General features: G+C 42.7%; 2 protein-coding genes across 2 annotated transcripts; one reads left to right on the top strand and one right to left on the bottom strand.

The window, feature by feature from the left end:
- Positions 1-602: 602 nt before the first annotated feature.
- On the bottom strand, positions 603-8,277 carry LOC6039557 (YTH domain-containing protein 1). Its single transcript, XM_038262958.1, has 3 exons — positions 8,259-8,277; positions 3,289-5,338; positions 603-2,355 (listed from the first exon to the last, which is right to left on the bottom strand). Exon 2 carries the CDS (start codon positions 5,057-5,059, stop codon positions 3,296-3,298), a length of 1,764 nt encoding a protein of 587 aa, XP_038118886.1. The 5' UTR covers positions 5,060-5,338; positions 8,259-8,277; the 3' UTR covers positions 603-2,355; positions 3,289-3,295.
- Positions 8,278-8,450: 173 nt separating this feature from the next.
- On the top strand, positions 8,451-15,618 carry LOC6039556 (DNA repair protein REV1). The gene is made up of 3 exons (XM_038264527.1): positions 8,451-8,588; positions 8,702-10,008; positions 13,691-15,618. The coding sequence occupies exons 1-3, from the start codon at positions 8,541-8,543 to the stop codon at positions 15,576-15,578; spliced, it is 3,243 nt and encodes a 1,080-aa protein (XP_038120455.1). The 5' UTR covers positions 8,451-8,540; the 3' UTR covers positions 15,579-15,618.
- Positions 15,619-16,217: the final 599 nt, after the last annotated feature.

Raw genomic sequence — 16,217 nt, 5'->3', positions numbered from 1 at the left:
ACATTTTTTTTGCGAAAAGGCGAAACTTTGGGATGGTGTCAAAAGAAGGGGATGGTCCGATATGGACGAAAATTGAGATTCTTGCTTTTTTTGATGGCATCAACAGTCCCACCAAATTTGAGCTTGATCAGCAAATCGATGCCTCTGTGCTCTCTTATGCTAACTAGATAGGAAAACGCTTAGCACGATCGAGCTGCAATAACTCATATATAACGTTTTAAGGCATATAAGAGAAAATATCGGTTTTGCGAGAAAAAATTTAGTACCAGAGTTTTTTTTTTTTTTTTGAGAAGGTTCTTTAAGCTATTGTCTTAAAAAACGCAAGAGTTGTAAAATATTATTACGTATCCCTAGCACGGACGTTAAAATCTATTAAACGAGTCTAAACAAAACATTTTGATATATCGATAGACTATAGTGTGAGATCAAGTTTCCTAAGGGACAAGGGTCACGCTCTTGATATACAAAAAGGGAATGGTGCACATTTCGGATATGATACTTTTTAGATATTCTGTTTCGTTGCCCGGTTCAATTCCTTGTTCCATCTTTCTGAAGCTTACACCTACAACATGAACGGTACAACAACAAGAGACGCTCAAAACTATAAATACAAACGGGCAATATCTGTATTACAAAAATAGTTGCAAGGAACCACTATCTCATCTTTAAATAACATAATAAATAGTATCTTTAATCTTATGCAGTCTTCGTACGAGACGCGGAACCGGAACTGTTGTCATCAACCCCTTCTCCTTGTGTCGGTTCTGGATAGCACGGATCGGTCTCCCACTCTCGTACACACTCTCTCTGTCTGGCGTATCACGTCACGTCACTTGATCTCCTAGCGAGGGGGAGATTAAGTATGCGCGTCGTTGAAATTTTCCAGTCCAATCACACTGTGGCGCTTTCAAAAAGCACCCGTTTTATGATTTGTGGAAGTAAGCAGATTCGGATTCATGGAATCCAGAGGGGCAACTCTTGCTTGCAGTTTATTTTTTTTTTTCAGGAGGCAAGCAAGGTTTAAAATGCAGTCTCTTTTTCGGGGCCGGTTTGGTCACCTCTCACTTTGCCGGCTTGATGATGGTGGGAAGGAAAGGAATGAGTCCCATTCTGGTGCCGAGGGGGCAGTCCATTCAAAATTTCACCACACACTTTGTATCACATTTGCTCTTCGCGCTCTTAGAAACCACCAGAACTCGGCGGCGAGTAGTCCCCAGGCAGTGGAATAGATGCAGTTGTCGGAACGTCCATAGGGAAAGAAGGTAGCACCACGGGCGCCACCACCGTCAGGTTGGCGCAAACATTCTTTGGTATTATTCACACTAGTTTGGGAAAAAGTTCATCTCACTCGAATTGGTTGTTTCTTAACCTTTATTTGATTACCAGTAAAAGTTCATAATTTAAATTTCATTTTGCGTTTTTTTGTTTGCTTCGCCTGTCGATATATAGTAGTTGTGTACTATACTGTTCATCTTTATATAGGGTAGGTAAATATTTTAGTAGCATACTAGCAATAGCAATAATCGAAGATTTGTTTGCTTGCGTATTTAACTTTCTAAACACAGTTACACTTTTTTTCTTGCTTTAAATTTTCTTCGCTCTCTTCCAGCAGAGTCTGTAAACATTTTTTTTTCTTCTATTCAGCGTCGTAACTTTTTGCACTAAGTCCTTGCTGATCTTCTGCTACGGACCGACAGACAATCACAAATATATATTTATTTAGGTGTAATCAACTTAATATGTGAGAATACTTTTAACGCTTTTTTAGAACAGATTTTATCATCACCACCAATCTGCTAGAAAAGTTCTTCCCAAACTATGATTTTCTCTTCCTCTCGTTTGCACAAAATCCATCATTACTGCAAAAATCACTTGAGAAATGCGTCACACACTGACCAAAAAAGCCTAGTTCTTTAAGAGGAACCGAGTCGAGCATTTGGCGTGTTTGCATTCAGCGAGAGAGATTTACGCGGCCTTTTCCCACTCTTCGATTTGGCCGTAGTAACACAAATGCAAACACAACCACAAATCACTGTCTTCTTCTTATTCTTCTTCATAGTTTCGAAACTAACGGGAACACGAGCCGCGAGAGATCACTTGTTTCATTGGCCTCCTGACGGACTGCGCTGGGGGTCGGTTGTTGTTGTTGTTGTTGAAGATGATGATGATGTCGCCGGTAAGCCACCGGATATCCGGTAGGACTCATGCGACAACTGCAACGATGTATGCGTGTGTGGTACGGTCTGGTTTTTGTTGCGTGGTGGTCACACAGCTAGTAGGACAGGTCTTTGGTACCGTATGTTCAGCGGTGGCTGCGGAGCCTGTCAGCAGGAATTCGATGCGAAGGCGATGAATCTGGCGGTTTTCGGGAGTTGAAACAAAGGAGAGGTGCATTAATAAAGGAACTATGAAGACTGTTTGGACTGAGTCTTCTTTAGAAGAGTGACGTATCGGGTAGTGCATCAAGTCTGGATTGCTAACATAAAGTAAGTTATTAAGTCAAAGCTGAATAACCTATGACACGTAAACTTTGCTTAAAATCCGACTGTTCAGGTTGAATTAATTATCCAGAATGATCTTAACATAACATATCTTTCAAGGTTATTAGCTAAGCAACGTCATAGGTTATTAACTCTCAGTTTGTCGAACAACGTTTTCTTTCAAGACGACTGATTAGATTGAAGGCTTTTTTGAAAATTATTCTAAAATTACATATCTGATAAGCTTAATCATTTCAAAGGTAGTCGCAGCTTAATAAACTATAACTATGACAGTCTGATCAGGTTGAAGGCTTTGTTGAGAATGATCCTAACATAACATTTCTGGCTCGGTTATAGTTCAATCATATCATAGGTTATAAAGTCACAGCTATATCAAACAACATTTCCTTTCAAAGAAGGCTGTTTGGGTTGTACACTTTGAGAATAGTCCTAACATAACATGTCGGTCTAAGTCCTTAGCTAAACCAAGTCATAGGTTATAAACTCTAAGCTTTATCTTTATTTCCAAATGATCCTTAAATAACAAATTTGGTTAAGTTTAATCATGTCATAGGTTATTGAGTCACAGCTTAATAACCTGTGACTATGACAGTCACTTTAAGGACGACTGATCAGGTTGAAGGCTTTATTGAGAATGATCCTAACATAACATTTCTGGCTACGTTATTAGCTAAGTCACGTCACAGGTTATTAAGTCTAACAACCTGAAATATTCCGGAGTTGATGCACTGCCCAATACAAAAAAGAAGTGTTTCATTTATTAGACTTCCATATTTAACACACTAACCTTCGAATCATCGCCGGTCCCGGTTGTTGTAGCCTCTGCCGCGGCGATCGTTCCGGTGGTTCCGGTCCATCTTGTCACCTCGGTCGTTTTTGCGCCCCCCATGCGAAGGGCCACCGGCGGACATAGGAGCCGAGGGCGGGGGAACGTGGTAGTTCGGTAACGGAGGTGGCGGTCCCTTCATCGACGGAAGGCCTGCCGCGCCGGCTGACGTGGGAAGCGGTGTCGTGCCGGGCGGACCTGGCGGTGGTTTCCACATGAACTCATCGTACTTGTCGTACGGACCACCGCGCGGAGGTGGAACGCTCGTGGTTCCGGTAACGCTGCCCGGGATGGCTCCCGGTGGAAGCGGATACTCCGGCATGGGCAGGCCTTCGTAGTAGCGCGGTGGCGGCGGCAACCCTTCGTAGGGCATCGGCATTCCTGGGAAACCGGGTGGTGGCGCGTACGGCATCGGAGGAAGCTGGTGCTGCATCGTACGCATGTAGTCGGCAACGTAAGCCTCTGCAGCGGCGGTGCTACTGTAACGTTCCCATCCGTGGAACCCAGCCGCTCCAGCTGCCGCCGCAGCCCTATCCATACCCGGAGGCATTCTTGGGCCGTGTCCTCGGCGATTGTCTTTGCGATACGGTGGAAACATCGACGGGCGTCCCTTACCCTGGAACACCTTCCTACGACCACCTCGAATGGGTCCAAAACCACCACCACCACCACCGCCTCCAGGGCCACCACGGCCACCCCTGAAGGAACTGGTCGGACGGGAAAAGTTTGGAGGGCGCCTGAACGTCTTGGAGGCAGCTTTCTCCTTCATCTGCTTCGAAGCTTCCTTGGACTTTTTGAGAATCGGAGTCATTTCAACGGCTGTGTCTTCCGGAAACAGTCGACAGAGTTCTTCTGCGACCTTCGGCTCAATTTCTTGACCATCACGACCAATCTTGACCGGTTTATTCTCATTCCATGGGTTGTACAGATGGGTGGTGCTGGTAAACGGCAACTCTTTCTTGCACACCCAATCAATCTTGATGACACCGCCCAGAGCTTTGGCCGACATTCCCGGCGGAAGAACCCACTCTACGGCGGGGAGATCTCTGCGTGCCTCTGCAGCCATCCGTGCGAACCCGGCAAACTTGCCGCTCTCCTTGACCGAAAACACCAGAATCACATTACGGCTCTCCCGGAATGCTTGGTTCAAGTTGGCCTCGTTCGGCGGCAGCGTTGACCACACGCCCTTTGTCTTGGAAATTGTCACATTCTCAGTGTTATTCGATTTAATCAGAAAGAATCTCGTCTCCCGGAAGAGATAATTGATCTTGGTAATGTAGTCGTACGACTTGACCGAGTTCTTGGCGGAGCTGTTCTTGGTGCGGCCACTTTTCTTCTCCGTAGCGGCACCTGCTGCCGCCGCCGAAGACTGTGGGCTCCGGCTACGAGATTTCCGCTCCTTCTTGGTACTGTTATTCGCCGTGGAAGCTCCACCATCTTTCTCCCCATCTTTCTTCGACTCTCCTTTCTCCTCCTTTTTCTTGCCCTTCTTCTTCTGCTGCTGCTGCTTCTTATTGGCAGAATTTCTTCGCTCGGTATTCTCCTCATCGTCCTCGTCGTCGTCATCGTCCGACGAGTCGGAACTGACCTCGCTGATGCTGGGATTCGTGGTTGTACTGTCGGAACTTACCCCGGAAGCCTCGCTACGCGTATCGTAGCTATTTTCCAGCTCCTCGGCGATGTCTCGCTCGGTTTCGTCCAAACCGAGATTCACTGCGTCCAGATCGGCCATCTTTGTAGCCACTGCTGTGTAGCGCTGTCTGTACGTCTCTAAACTCTTTCTCCTTCGAGCTTTTCTCTTGGTCTGCCGCGGCAGCGGCGGCGGCCGTTCCCCGTGTTTAGTCTCGTACACAAACTAACACACTACCCGGGTTTGTAGCGTACGCATACATTCACACACACTCACGTTACGATACGCTGACTGCACTCGCGGTAGTCACTACGGTGCGGTGTAACTGTATGCGTGTAACACCAGCCACTAGATGCTTCCAGTGTTGTCAAGTTGTTGGTTCTGCACGGGAATAAAGTTTACTTTCAGCTATTGAGATATTAAATTAACAGCAAGGAGTTAAATAATTTAAAATACTACGTAAGCTTTACATGCACAGTAACATGGTAGGTTTGCCACTAGAAAGAAAATTACTATTTATTGAAGTTTTCGACGAGTACATCGTGTCCTGTTTTTTTAGATTGCAAATATAACTCTACCTACTTTACTTTACTTTTGTTTGTAAAACATTACCAATGAAGGAAACCCTAGAAAAGTGGTACTTGCTCTATTTTTTGCCATTATTACTAATCCGAACATTTCTCGAGAAAAAAATCATTGGAAAAATCTGCAAAAAATTATGGACGATCAATTTTTAGGATTTGTGGCACACACATTTCTTCTAAATTACTCGCTCTTTTCACTCCTAGAGTAGCTTTTCAGACTATCAACCTGCCAATCACATCCAATCTTCCGTCAAGATCACTCACTCGGCACAAAGCTTTTGCAGGAATTGTTGAGTTTCTTGTAAATCTTGCGTGTTCCGTTTGAGCGATGCAGCGGCTCCACGTCCTCAAATTACAACTTTTTTTGGCGATACACTTTGTTCCAGAAAAGCTGGTTTCATCGTTAAACGGTTTGAGTCAATGTTTGCACCGTGATATGTTCTGACGTCGATGATGTCGAAGAAGTGTCTACCATCTATTAAAACGTGGTCGATTTGGGATTCCGGTTAAAGCAGTGATCTCCAAGGTTATACTGAACTTGTTCTTCTGGCAAACTTAATACATACCATACCAATCAGCATAGCGCACCAGGTACGCGTGCTGTAGCAAGAAGACACTTACATCTTTCTCGATCTTGTGCTGCTACTCTACAATTTCCCAGGATACAGATCTTCCGGATATCACCATCCACTTGATCTCCCCACCATGCGCGCGGTTTCCCTGCTCTTCTGCCTGTTCCACCAGCTGGTTCTAACAGGCTAGCTCTCGTCCATTCGGGCGACATGGCCGGCCCATCTGAGCCTCCCGATCTTCGCCTGAGTGGCGACGGTCGGTTCTTCAAGAAACGCAGTTCGTGGTCCATGCGTCGTCGCCACACTCCGTCAGACACCTGCACTCCACCGTAGATCGTTCGTAGCACCTTCCGTTCGAAAACTCCAAGGGCACGTTCGTCCTCTTGCCGCATCGTCCAGGTCTCGTGGCCATGGAGTGTTTTGTACTTCGTCTGCTTTGTGCGGCGTTGCACTCGATCCGAAGTGAGGGTTTTCCGTAATCCGAAGTAGGCACGATTCCCAGCAAAAAAACGAGTCCGGATCTCTTTGCTGGTGTCGTTGTCAGCGGTTACCAGCAATCCCAAGTACACGAACTCGCTCACCTCCTCCAACTCATCAACATCCTCAGTTAGAGGGGTGAGACTTGAGGGCCGACGTCCTTCGGACCCCTTCCTCTCATGTACTTCGCCTTCGTCGTGTTCATGCCAAGTCCTACACGCCTTGCTTATACCTCCAGTTGGGTGTAGATAACTTTCACCGTCTCCAAGTTGCTTGCTACAATGTCAATGTCATCGGCAAAAGCAAGCAGCTGGTAGGACCTGTTCATGATCGTGCCACTCGTGTCATTGCCCGCTCTGGCAATCCTAATCGGGGTCTAATTGACACAGAAATCTCCTTACAATCGGACGGTCAGAGGTACAATCCTTGGGTAGAAGCTACAGAGTGATCACCCCGATACAAAGGTATAGATTTTTCTCGAAGTCGGTAAAAAAAAAGAAAACACGGGGATGAGTTTCAAACAAGCCTAAAACAAGACTAAAAAATAGCCAACAAATACGCTCTAGTCCGTTCGTCTCATTCATTTTGGGTGTTAAACATCAAGAGCTCAAATGGTACATGTTTTCTTTTCATATTTACTAGGCCGCTACACAATTTCAGCACAGTTTAACTTTTATCAGTTAAGAACAAGTTAAGAACAATCAAAATTAAAACGTTCAACTGCATTGTGCAGTTTTTTTTTTTGTAAAATTGTATGCACTAGAATTCCGAAATTTTCTGTCAAAATTTTCCCGAAAATTCAGGACAGTAGTGCATTAGCAAGCATAAATTCTTCATATCGTCCAAAAATTAACCATGTTTAAAATTTAGTATTTTAAACCTTGTAGATTTGTCAAACATCGGCATCCCGAGGATCAGATATTGCTCCGACTTTTTAGGGCAGGTCCGAACCCGCGTCAAGCAGAGCAAAGAGATCTTTACCGGCGATTTCTGCTCGGGCTGCATGGCATCGTACGCTGCCCGGCTTAGGAGGGTAAGGACATTGCTGCTATCTCCTTCCGCTTTTCCTGCTCCTTGCGGAAGGACTTGCACGCCACGCATCCGCGGTAATTACCGGTATGGTTACCTTCACAGTTCGCACACTTGTCGCGCGTTTCCCCCAAGTTCGCCTTTTGTGTTTTTGTGTTCTTGGAGTAAAACAACCAGGTTACCCATAAACCCTCTAACGGCTTATTCCGCCACTGGGATTGGATTTTGACGGTGCCGAGGTCGAAGTACAACAGGTTCAGGGTGTGTGTATCTCCCGTGGTGTTATTCCGGTAACCTAAACGTGTCTCGTTTCGAAGTTTGTTCCACTACTAGTTCCATACTAGTAAATTTAAAAAAAAAACACCAGCAAATTGCATCAAACAAAAATAGAAAAATATTGTTTAGAAACACTAAAACTGGCAACCTGTTCTCCCACCACCACCCTTCCCTTTATCCTCTTTTCTCTTTTCGACCCACCCTAGCACCTCATTAGCAAGGAGACCCATAAAAACGAAACTTGCAATGACTTTTCCACCCAAAATTTCCCTCCCAGTGGCAAACCTTTGCGCTTAAACTATTCCACTAATGCTCAACTAACTATTCCACAAAAGATAAACCTAATCCAAACACTTTTTGCACCTGATTTTTCGATTTTAAATTTCAGCAACCTTCACTTGTGCACGCCATCACTCGAAGAAAAAACTTTTTATGTTTGTCAATTTGACCTGGGCCACGAACACTGAACCAAATAAGCAACTTGAAATTTTGAAGTTTCGCGTTGTTGCCGGCAAACCCACGTGGTAAAGTTCGTACTGTTTTGGTTTGTTTTGTGGCGCCGCCGGCGGGTTGTGATCTGCTCCGATAAGAAATTTGAAAATATTACGTTTCTGGGTCATTTTCGGTGCAAGTTAATCTGAGACCATGAAGCGGAAGGAGAAGTTTGCCAGTGAAACTGGCTTTGAAGGATGGGTGAGTTTAAGTTCGGCTTGAAAATTTGTTAGTTTTGCTACCACACTTTTTATGGCGCCAAATGTGACCGTGCATGGTGGTAACTTTGTACTAATCGAATTTCTAACCGACAGGGTGACTACATGGATGCGAAAATCTCCAAACTGGAGGATCAGTTCCGTCACAACGCCGCCAACGTCGAGTTGAAACTGTCCAACCTTTTCGACGGAATCTCGATCTTCGTCAACGGTTACACGAATCCTTCGGCCGAAGAGTTGAAACGGCTCATGATGCAGCACGGTGGCACGTTCCATCACTACAAGCGCCCCACGACGACCTACGTGATAGCGTCGATTCTGCCGGACGTGAAGGTCAAAGCGATCACCTCGGACATCATCCTCCGTCCGCAGTGGGTCGTCGATTGCATCGCTCAGAACTTGATCGTAGATTACAAACCGTACCTGCTGTATTCAAACAGTTCGAAAGCTTCGCAGCCCAAGCTGGCTTTTGGGCGGCTGGACAAGCAGGAAGACTTGAGGAAGCCGGTACATAAAGCTGAAGGAAAGGACGACATCAATCGGGACGAGTTCATGAACTTGATGAGCAAACTGCACGTACTAAACGAACAGATGAAGGCCGGTGAAACGAAGGCAGAACAGCAAAGCGAACCAGCCTGCGATCTGGACAGCACCGCTAACATGGAGGCGCAGATTTTGGCCGGCTCGCCGGAAGTGTTCGAGAGCGATGCCCCCGAGCAACCTCCCGAACCAGTAAAACTCGAACCGGAAGCAGAACCCAAAAAATCCGACTCTCGAGCCGCCCTCGTCGCAACGGATCCAAACTTTCTTTCAGAATTCTTCGCCCACTCCCGGCTACACCACATCGCAACCCTTGGATCCGGCTTCAAGCAGCACGTGAGCGAACTCCGCGAAGCCCACGACGGCAAGTTCCCCGCGCGGGACACCCTCGCCCAAGAAATCCCCACCACCAAGGCGGACGAGTTCGAAGCGACCCCCGCCGCAGCCGGCCCCCTCATCATGCACATCGACATGGACTGCTTCTTCGTGTCGGTTGGGCTGCGCAGCCATCCCGAACTGCGCGGTCAACCAGTGGCCGTGACGCACTCGAAAGGTTCCGAAGCGGGCACGATGCAGACGCGACCGGGCCAGGACCGGGCGAAGGAAATCGAGCTGTACCAGAAGCGGCTCGAGGAGCGCTACAAGACGCCGGACATTCCGTACGAGTCGCGGCTGCTGAACGTGACGGACAACAACTCGATGTCGGAGATTGCCTCGTGCAGTTACGAGGCGCGCCAGAAGGGCGTCAAGAACGGGATGTTTGTCGGGTCGGCGCTGAAGCTGTGCCCGGAGCTGAAGACCATCGCGTACGACTTCGAGGGGTACAAGGAGGTGGCGTTTGCGCTGTACAATACGGTGGCCAAGTGAGTTGTAGAGCTTATAAATATTATATATTTTATTTCAAAAAATTCAAAAACTGAAAACAACAGGGATTGAAATAATTAAAATTTTGAAAATCTCAAAGCCTTTAGCAATTTTTATTTTTTTTTAAATGTAAAAAAAATCAAGAATAGTAGTTTATGCAACAAGATGCAAAAAGAGGATTTTTTCAGCACGAGTCGTACATTTATCCATTTAACTCAAGGGGAAGCATGAACTTTGGGACTCCGGAAACGCGTGTACTTTGAATTTTTCAAAAAATATTTAGACATGGCCGAATTGTTTTTCTCCAAAGTGTGTATGAAGAATTAGTGCTGTTCGCTACTCCCATATTTTGCATGCAATTTTTAGTTGTATGTAAGAGCGACGAACCGCCCTAATTCTTCATACAAACTTTGGAGAAAAAACCATTCGGCCCTGTCTAAATAGTTTTGAAAAATTCAAAGTGCACGCGTTTTTGCGCAGTCATTTTTGGTTGGTCAGTGTTATCTGAAGTTAGGGGCTATCCATAAACCACGTCCCCCTCCTTCCTGGATACAAATGTTCATACTTTTTTTTGCTATAAAACGTGGCCATTAGTAAAAAAAATAATCAAAATGGCAAATACTTTAAAATTTCCTTTGAAAAAATGAAATGAAATCAAAGGTAAACAAAAAACCATTGTTTAAAAAAACTCTTCAAACATTTCAAATTCGCATTTGAATTAAATCTTTTAAATTTTTTAAAATTTGCGAAAAACTAAAAAAATAAACCTAAAAAACAATAAAAGTCTCAAAACATGTTTTTAAATCTATTGATTTTTCAATCAAACCATCTTTAAAAAAAAAGCATGAAAAATAATCTCTCAAAATTTAAATATTTTTTGATTACAAAATCTAAAACAAAACACATGAAAAAAAAGATTCAACTTTTTAAAAAGCAAGAAATATTTTTAAATATTACAGAAATAAAAAAAATATAAAAAATAGATGCCGATTGTAATTTCATCAGTAAAATAACTTTTTTTATATTTTTTTTCAAAATTTTAGGTTTTCAGAAATTTAAATGTTTTTTGGAAATCTTAGTTTTTTTTAATTTGTGAAAAAATTCATTACTTTTGAAATGTTCAAATATTAAAAAATGTGAAAACTTTTTAAAAATTAAAAAAATTAAAGATTTAAAAACAAAAAAATAAAGCCTTCCAAAAAACTGAGGTACAATAAACCGAACTTACAAAAACATCATAAAAATAATTTTAAAAACTACAGAAATTAAAAAATATATAAAAAATCGATAACTAAAAAAAGATGCTAAAATTTTATTTTATGCAGTGGTTCTGTAATTTCATCAGTAAAAGTTTTTGGTTTTTCAGAAATTTAAATGTTTTTGGGATTTTTAGATTTTTTTTTAAATTTGTGAAAAAATTAGTACTATCAGAAAGTAAAAAACGAAGTTGACTTTATAGCTGTCGGCCACCATTGCTAGTACCAAACACTAGTGTCTTCCTTTTTATCTACAAGGACTTCGCCGCCCTGGGCTCCTAAGTGTATGAAAGTATGGCACAGAGCGACGGCGCCGAATACCCATATTTACACAAAGAATTTTAGAGCGCCCGCCGCGGGATTCGAACCGGCGACCTCTGGATCTGAGTCCAGAGCGCGGTCCGATTGATCCACACGGGCGGGACAATCAAAAAGTCCAAATATTAAAAAAATGTAAAAACCTCTTAAAAAAAGTAAAAATAAAAAAAAACAGAGTTTAAAGAAAGCGAACTTACAAAAAGAACATAAAACTAATTTTAAAAATTACAGAAATTTCAAAAAATATATAAAATTAGTTACTAACTAAAACAAGAAGCTGATTTTTTTGCAGTGTTTTTGTAATTTCATCAGAAAAAGTTTTTTTTTCCTAATTTTGGGTTTCTCAGAAATTCATTTTTTTTGGGTATTTTTGATTTTTTTTATTTGTGAAAGAAATCAGTGCTTAAAAAAAGTCCAAATATTTATAAATGTAAAAACTTTTTAAAAATTAAAAAAAATGCTTTTATAAAATTTAAACCTTTATAAATTAAAAAAAAACTCAGTTTGAAGAAATCGAAGAAAACCTCAAAACAATTAAAAAATCAAAATATTCAAAAACCTCAAGACATAAAAAAAATCAAAAAATCCAAAAGATTCAGATATTTTTAAAATCTAAAAAAAATATTACAGAATTTATAAAATAATCGTAAATTTAATTTATTTTAGAAATTTTATTTTTTTGGGTATTATTTTTGATTGTTTTTTAATTTGTGAAAGAAATCAGTACTTAAAAAAAGTCCAAATATTTATAAATGTAAAAACTTTTTAAAAATTAAAAAAATAAAAGCTTTAATAAAATTAAAACCTTTATAAATAAAAAAACTGAGTTTGAAGAAACCAAAGAAAACCTGAAAACAATTAATAAATTAAAATATTTAAAAACCTCAAGACATTAAAAAAAATAAAAAAAATCCAAGAGATTCAGATATTTTTAAAATCTAAAAAAAATACAGAATTTATAATATAATCGTAAATTAAAAACATTAAAACAAACAACAAATTATTTAAAAATAAAATGTGTAATAAAATGAAATTTAAATTTCATATAGGAAAACTAGGGGAAATTCTCGTATGTTTGGCAGGTGAAACACTCGCTCCTAAAGGAGCCATTACACTACCGCAAACAAACTCGCACTTTTTCGTGTTTGACAGCTTGCTAAACTCGCAAACAAGGCAAAATTTATCCAGGCTGACCAGGTACAAACAAATCCAGCCAAACAAACAAACCAGACAAACTGTCAAAAAATGCGAATTTGTGTGTTTGTTTGTCGTAGTGTAATAGCTCCTTATCTCTATCCAATTTGCTGATTATCACTATAGTGAAAATTTGAACAACTTATTTTGATAGAAACTTGCTTGCTAACTTCCCCTTAAGCTATTAATCACTCAATTTCAGTCGAACACACACGCCTTTTATGAGCTGTAATTTAACGTCAATGTGCTGATATGACAACATTAGAGGCACAATGTAATTAGATGCTGTTTACCTACCTTATTTTATAAAGAAAATTTTTGGAATTTGGAGTTTTTTTTTGTAATTTTTATTAATTTTGGATAACTTTTAAAACGTTTTGAAATTTTATAAAATTTGATTGCATTTATTTTTATTTTTGAATTTTTAAAATATATGAGTTCTGGATGATTTTGAATTATTTTAAATTTTCTATCCCTTAAGTATCGGACTAACATTCCCATCCACTTCCCCGTGAACCTACCACTGGTCGTGGCCGGCGCCGGTATTGATCATCATGATAGGGGTCTTTGAGAAGTTGCGAAGCGAGGAAAGATAGCTCCCACTCATCTTCCACGGCTCGTGGATGTAACTTCTGGAGGTCCTGGTCAATAACAGAGTTGAAACTGCGGGTGGGCACCTATGCTTATGCTTATGCTTATTTTGAATTATTTTAAATTTTTAAAAAATCTTCGAATTTTTTGATAATTTTAAATTTGTTTTACTCATTTTAAATTTTTCAATAATTCTTAAATTAAAAAAAAATGTTTTTTTTATTCAGATTTAAATCGTAATATTTCGATCAAGAAATCTCGAACGTAAGTCGAGAAATTCCGATCGAATGCAATAACCACCACGATTATGTTCCCATTACAGATACACCCTCAACATCGAAGCGGTCAGCTGCGACGAGATGTTCGTCGACCTGACTGACCTTATCTCCAGCACCGGCGTGGACGTGATGGACTTTGTGTCGTTTTTGCGCGCCCAAATCAAGCAGGTTACCGGTTGTCCATGCTCGGCCGGAGTTGGCGCCAACCGGCTGCAAGCCCGAATGGCCACCAAGCGTGCCAAGCCAAACGGGCAGTACTATCTGGCGCCGGACGGGGTTGAGGAGTACATGCGGGACATTGCGATCGGGGAGCTGCCCGGGATTGGGCCGAGCACGAGCTACCGGCTGAAGCAGCTCGGGTTTGGGACTTGTGGAGATTTGCAGAACGTGGCCGTTGCGATTTTGCAGCGTGAGTTTGGGAAGAAGTTTGGAGATATGATTTATCAGGCTTGTCGGGGGGTTGATGACCGGCCGTTGGTTTACGACAAGGTTCGCAAGTCGGTGTCGGTTGATGTGAATTACGGGATTCGGTTTAAGACGGAGGGGGAAGTGGAGCGGTTCATGAAGCAGCTGACGGAGGAGATTACTAAGCGTTTGTGTGAGATCAAGCAGAGGGGGAAGCTGGTTACGGTCAAGCTGCTTGTGCGATCGCCGGAAGCTCCGGTTGAGACGGCCAAGTACATGGGCCATGGGCTGTGCGATATTGTTACCAAGTCGCAACCGTTGAAGGAGCACAGCTGTGAGTTGGAGGTCATTCAGCGAGCTGTACTGGGGTTGATGAAACAGATCGCGGCACCGCCGCACGAACTCCGTGGAATTGGTCTTCAGATATCCAAATTTGAAGAGAAGAAGTCCCACGTTGAGACGAAAAATTCACTGAAGAGCATGTTCCAGAAAGTTGAAGCTAAGAACGCGATCGCCCCGAAGAAGGAACCTTCCCCCGTCAAGTTGGAACTGACTCCTCGAAAGCTTGAAGTTACTCCGACGAAAACGGCCCCGAGTCCGTCAACGCCGAAGGTGTCCCCAAAGCGAACCGAAACCAAATCCAAAACTCAACCGCCCAAGTTTGGCCGAGGACGAGGTCGTCCGCCAAAGTACCTCTCGCTGAACAAGTCCAAGCAGACCAACGACATGACAAAATTTCTTAAAGATTCCAAATCGGACCATCCGAAAGACCCAGAACCAATCCCGGAGGGACTCGACCCGGAAGTGCTGGCCGCCCTTCCGGACGACATCCGCGCCGAAGTGATCAAAGATTACAAGTTTCAAGCTAAACTTCAAAAGAATTCCGCTGCCCCAGTCAACCAACCCGTCAAACCCGAGCAAGTGTCCCCTCCCCAGCAGCCGTCCACTTCCGGTCGCAAACCTCCGGCCCCAACTCCGGAAAGTCCGGAAAAAACGAACAAAATCTGCGTCGACTTCAAGTTCCTCCAAGCCCTGCCGCCGGAACTTCGCCAGGAGGTTGAACGCCAAATCGAACTCCAGAAGGACACCATGGTCATCACGAGCACCGAGCCGGAGTTTGAGGAACGCCTGCAGGTGACCCCGGAAGCGAGTCCAGTGAAACAAATCGTCGCCGAGGAGGACGACGAAGATGGCAACGTGCTGCTTCGGCCGAACTGGCGCCAACTGCTAACGGCCTGGGTCGAGAGCGGTGACGTGCCGGAGCAGGTGGACGTGGACATGGTTGCGGCGGGGGCGTGCGATTTGATCGAGCGGAAGATGCTGTACGAGCTGCAGCAGGCGCTTCGGTTGTTGAACAGGACGATCGGGGAGCAGGTTGGGGGTGGATGTGGTTGGCATGGGGCGTACGGCAGGATTGTGGAACGGGTTCAGGTGGGCATGGTGGCGGGTTACGGCACGAAGCTGGCCGTTCCGAAGGGGTTTGAGTGTGGGGAGTGTTGCAATGTTAAGGAGGAGGGGAAGGTGTAAAGCACTGACGTCAGTGGTTTGGTGTTATATAGGATGCAATTAAGTTGGTTTAAATTTTCTGTTAAAATTGTTGTTTTGCAATTCCTTTTTGAAAATACTTTCTTTTTCAGTTCGAATGAATTTCTTGTCATCACCAAAATTAGCAATGCTTAAAAATTCATTATATCACATATTAATTAATTTTAGTGTAAAAAGTTCCCTGAAAAATATCCTATTCCAATTTATTTTGCGGAATTGCAAAAAAAAAATGTTGCTAAACTCGTTTTTTTCAGCACTTGTAAATTTATCCAAATCGGCTTAAATAATAATTTTGCAACTTGTTGCATAAACTACTACAGTACTTGTTCAGTAACTTGGTGTTTTTTTTTAACTGGGCGGCTTTCATAATATTATAATTTTATAAGGCCGATGCAAATATTTAAAAAAGTTTTTGTCCCTCGGCCCTGCCCGAGGTCAAGGGGGGGGGGGGGGGCAAAAAAATAAAAAAATATAAAAAATTAAATAACAAGCCATATTCTTCACATTTAAATGAAAAAAATGTTTTAAAATGCATTTTACACTAGTTCAGTTGTTTTGCAATCATTAGTTTTCAAAAAATCTAAGATCGGACAAAAACAAAAAAATTATCGAAAAAAAAGA

This window comes from Culex quinquefasciatus, chromosome 3, assembly GCF_015732765.1.
Source record: "Culex quinquefasciatus strain JHB chromosome 3, VPISU_Cqui_1.0_pri_paternal, whole genome shotgun sequence".
In the NCBI taxonomy this organism is placed as follows: Eukaryota; Metazoa; Arthropoda; class Insecta; order Diptera; family Culicidae; genus Culex; species Culex quinquefasciatus.
Note: the sequence above shows the minus strand (reverse complement) of the source record. Positions and strands in the feature narration are given on the sequence as shown.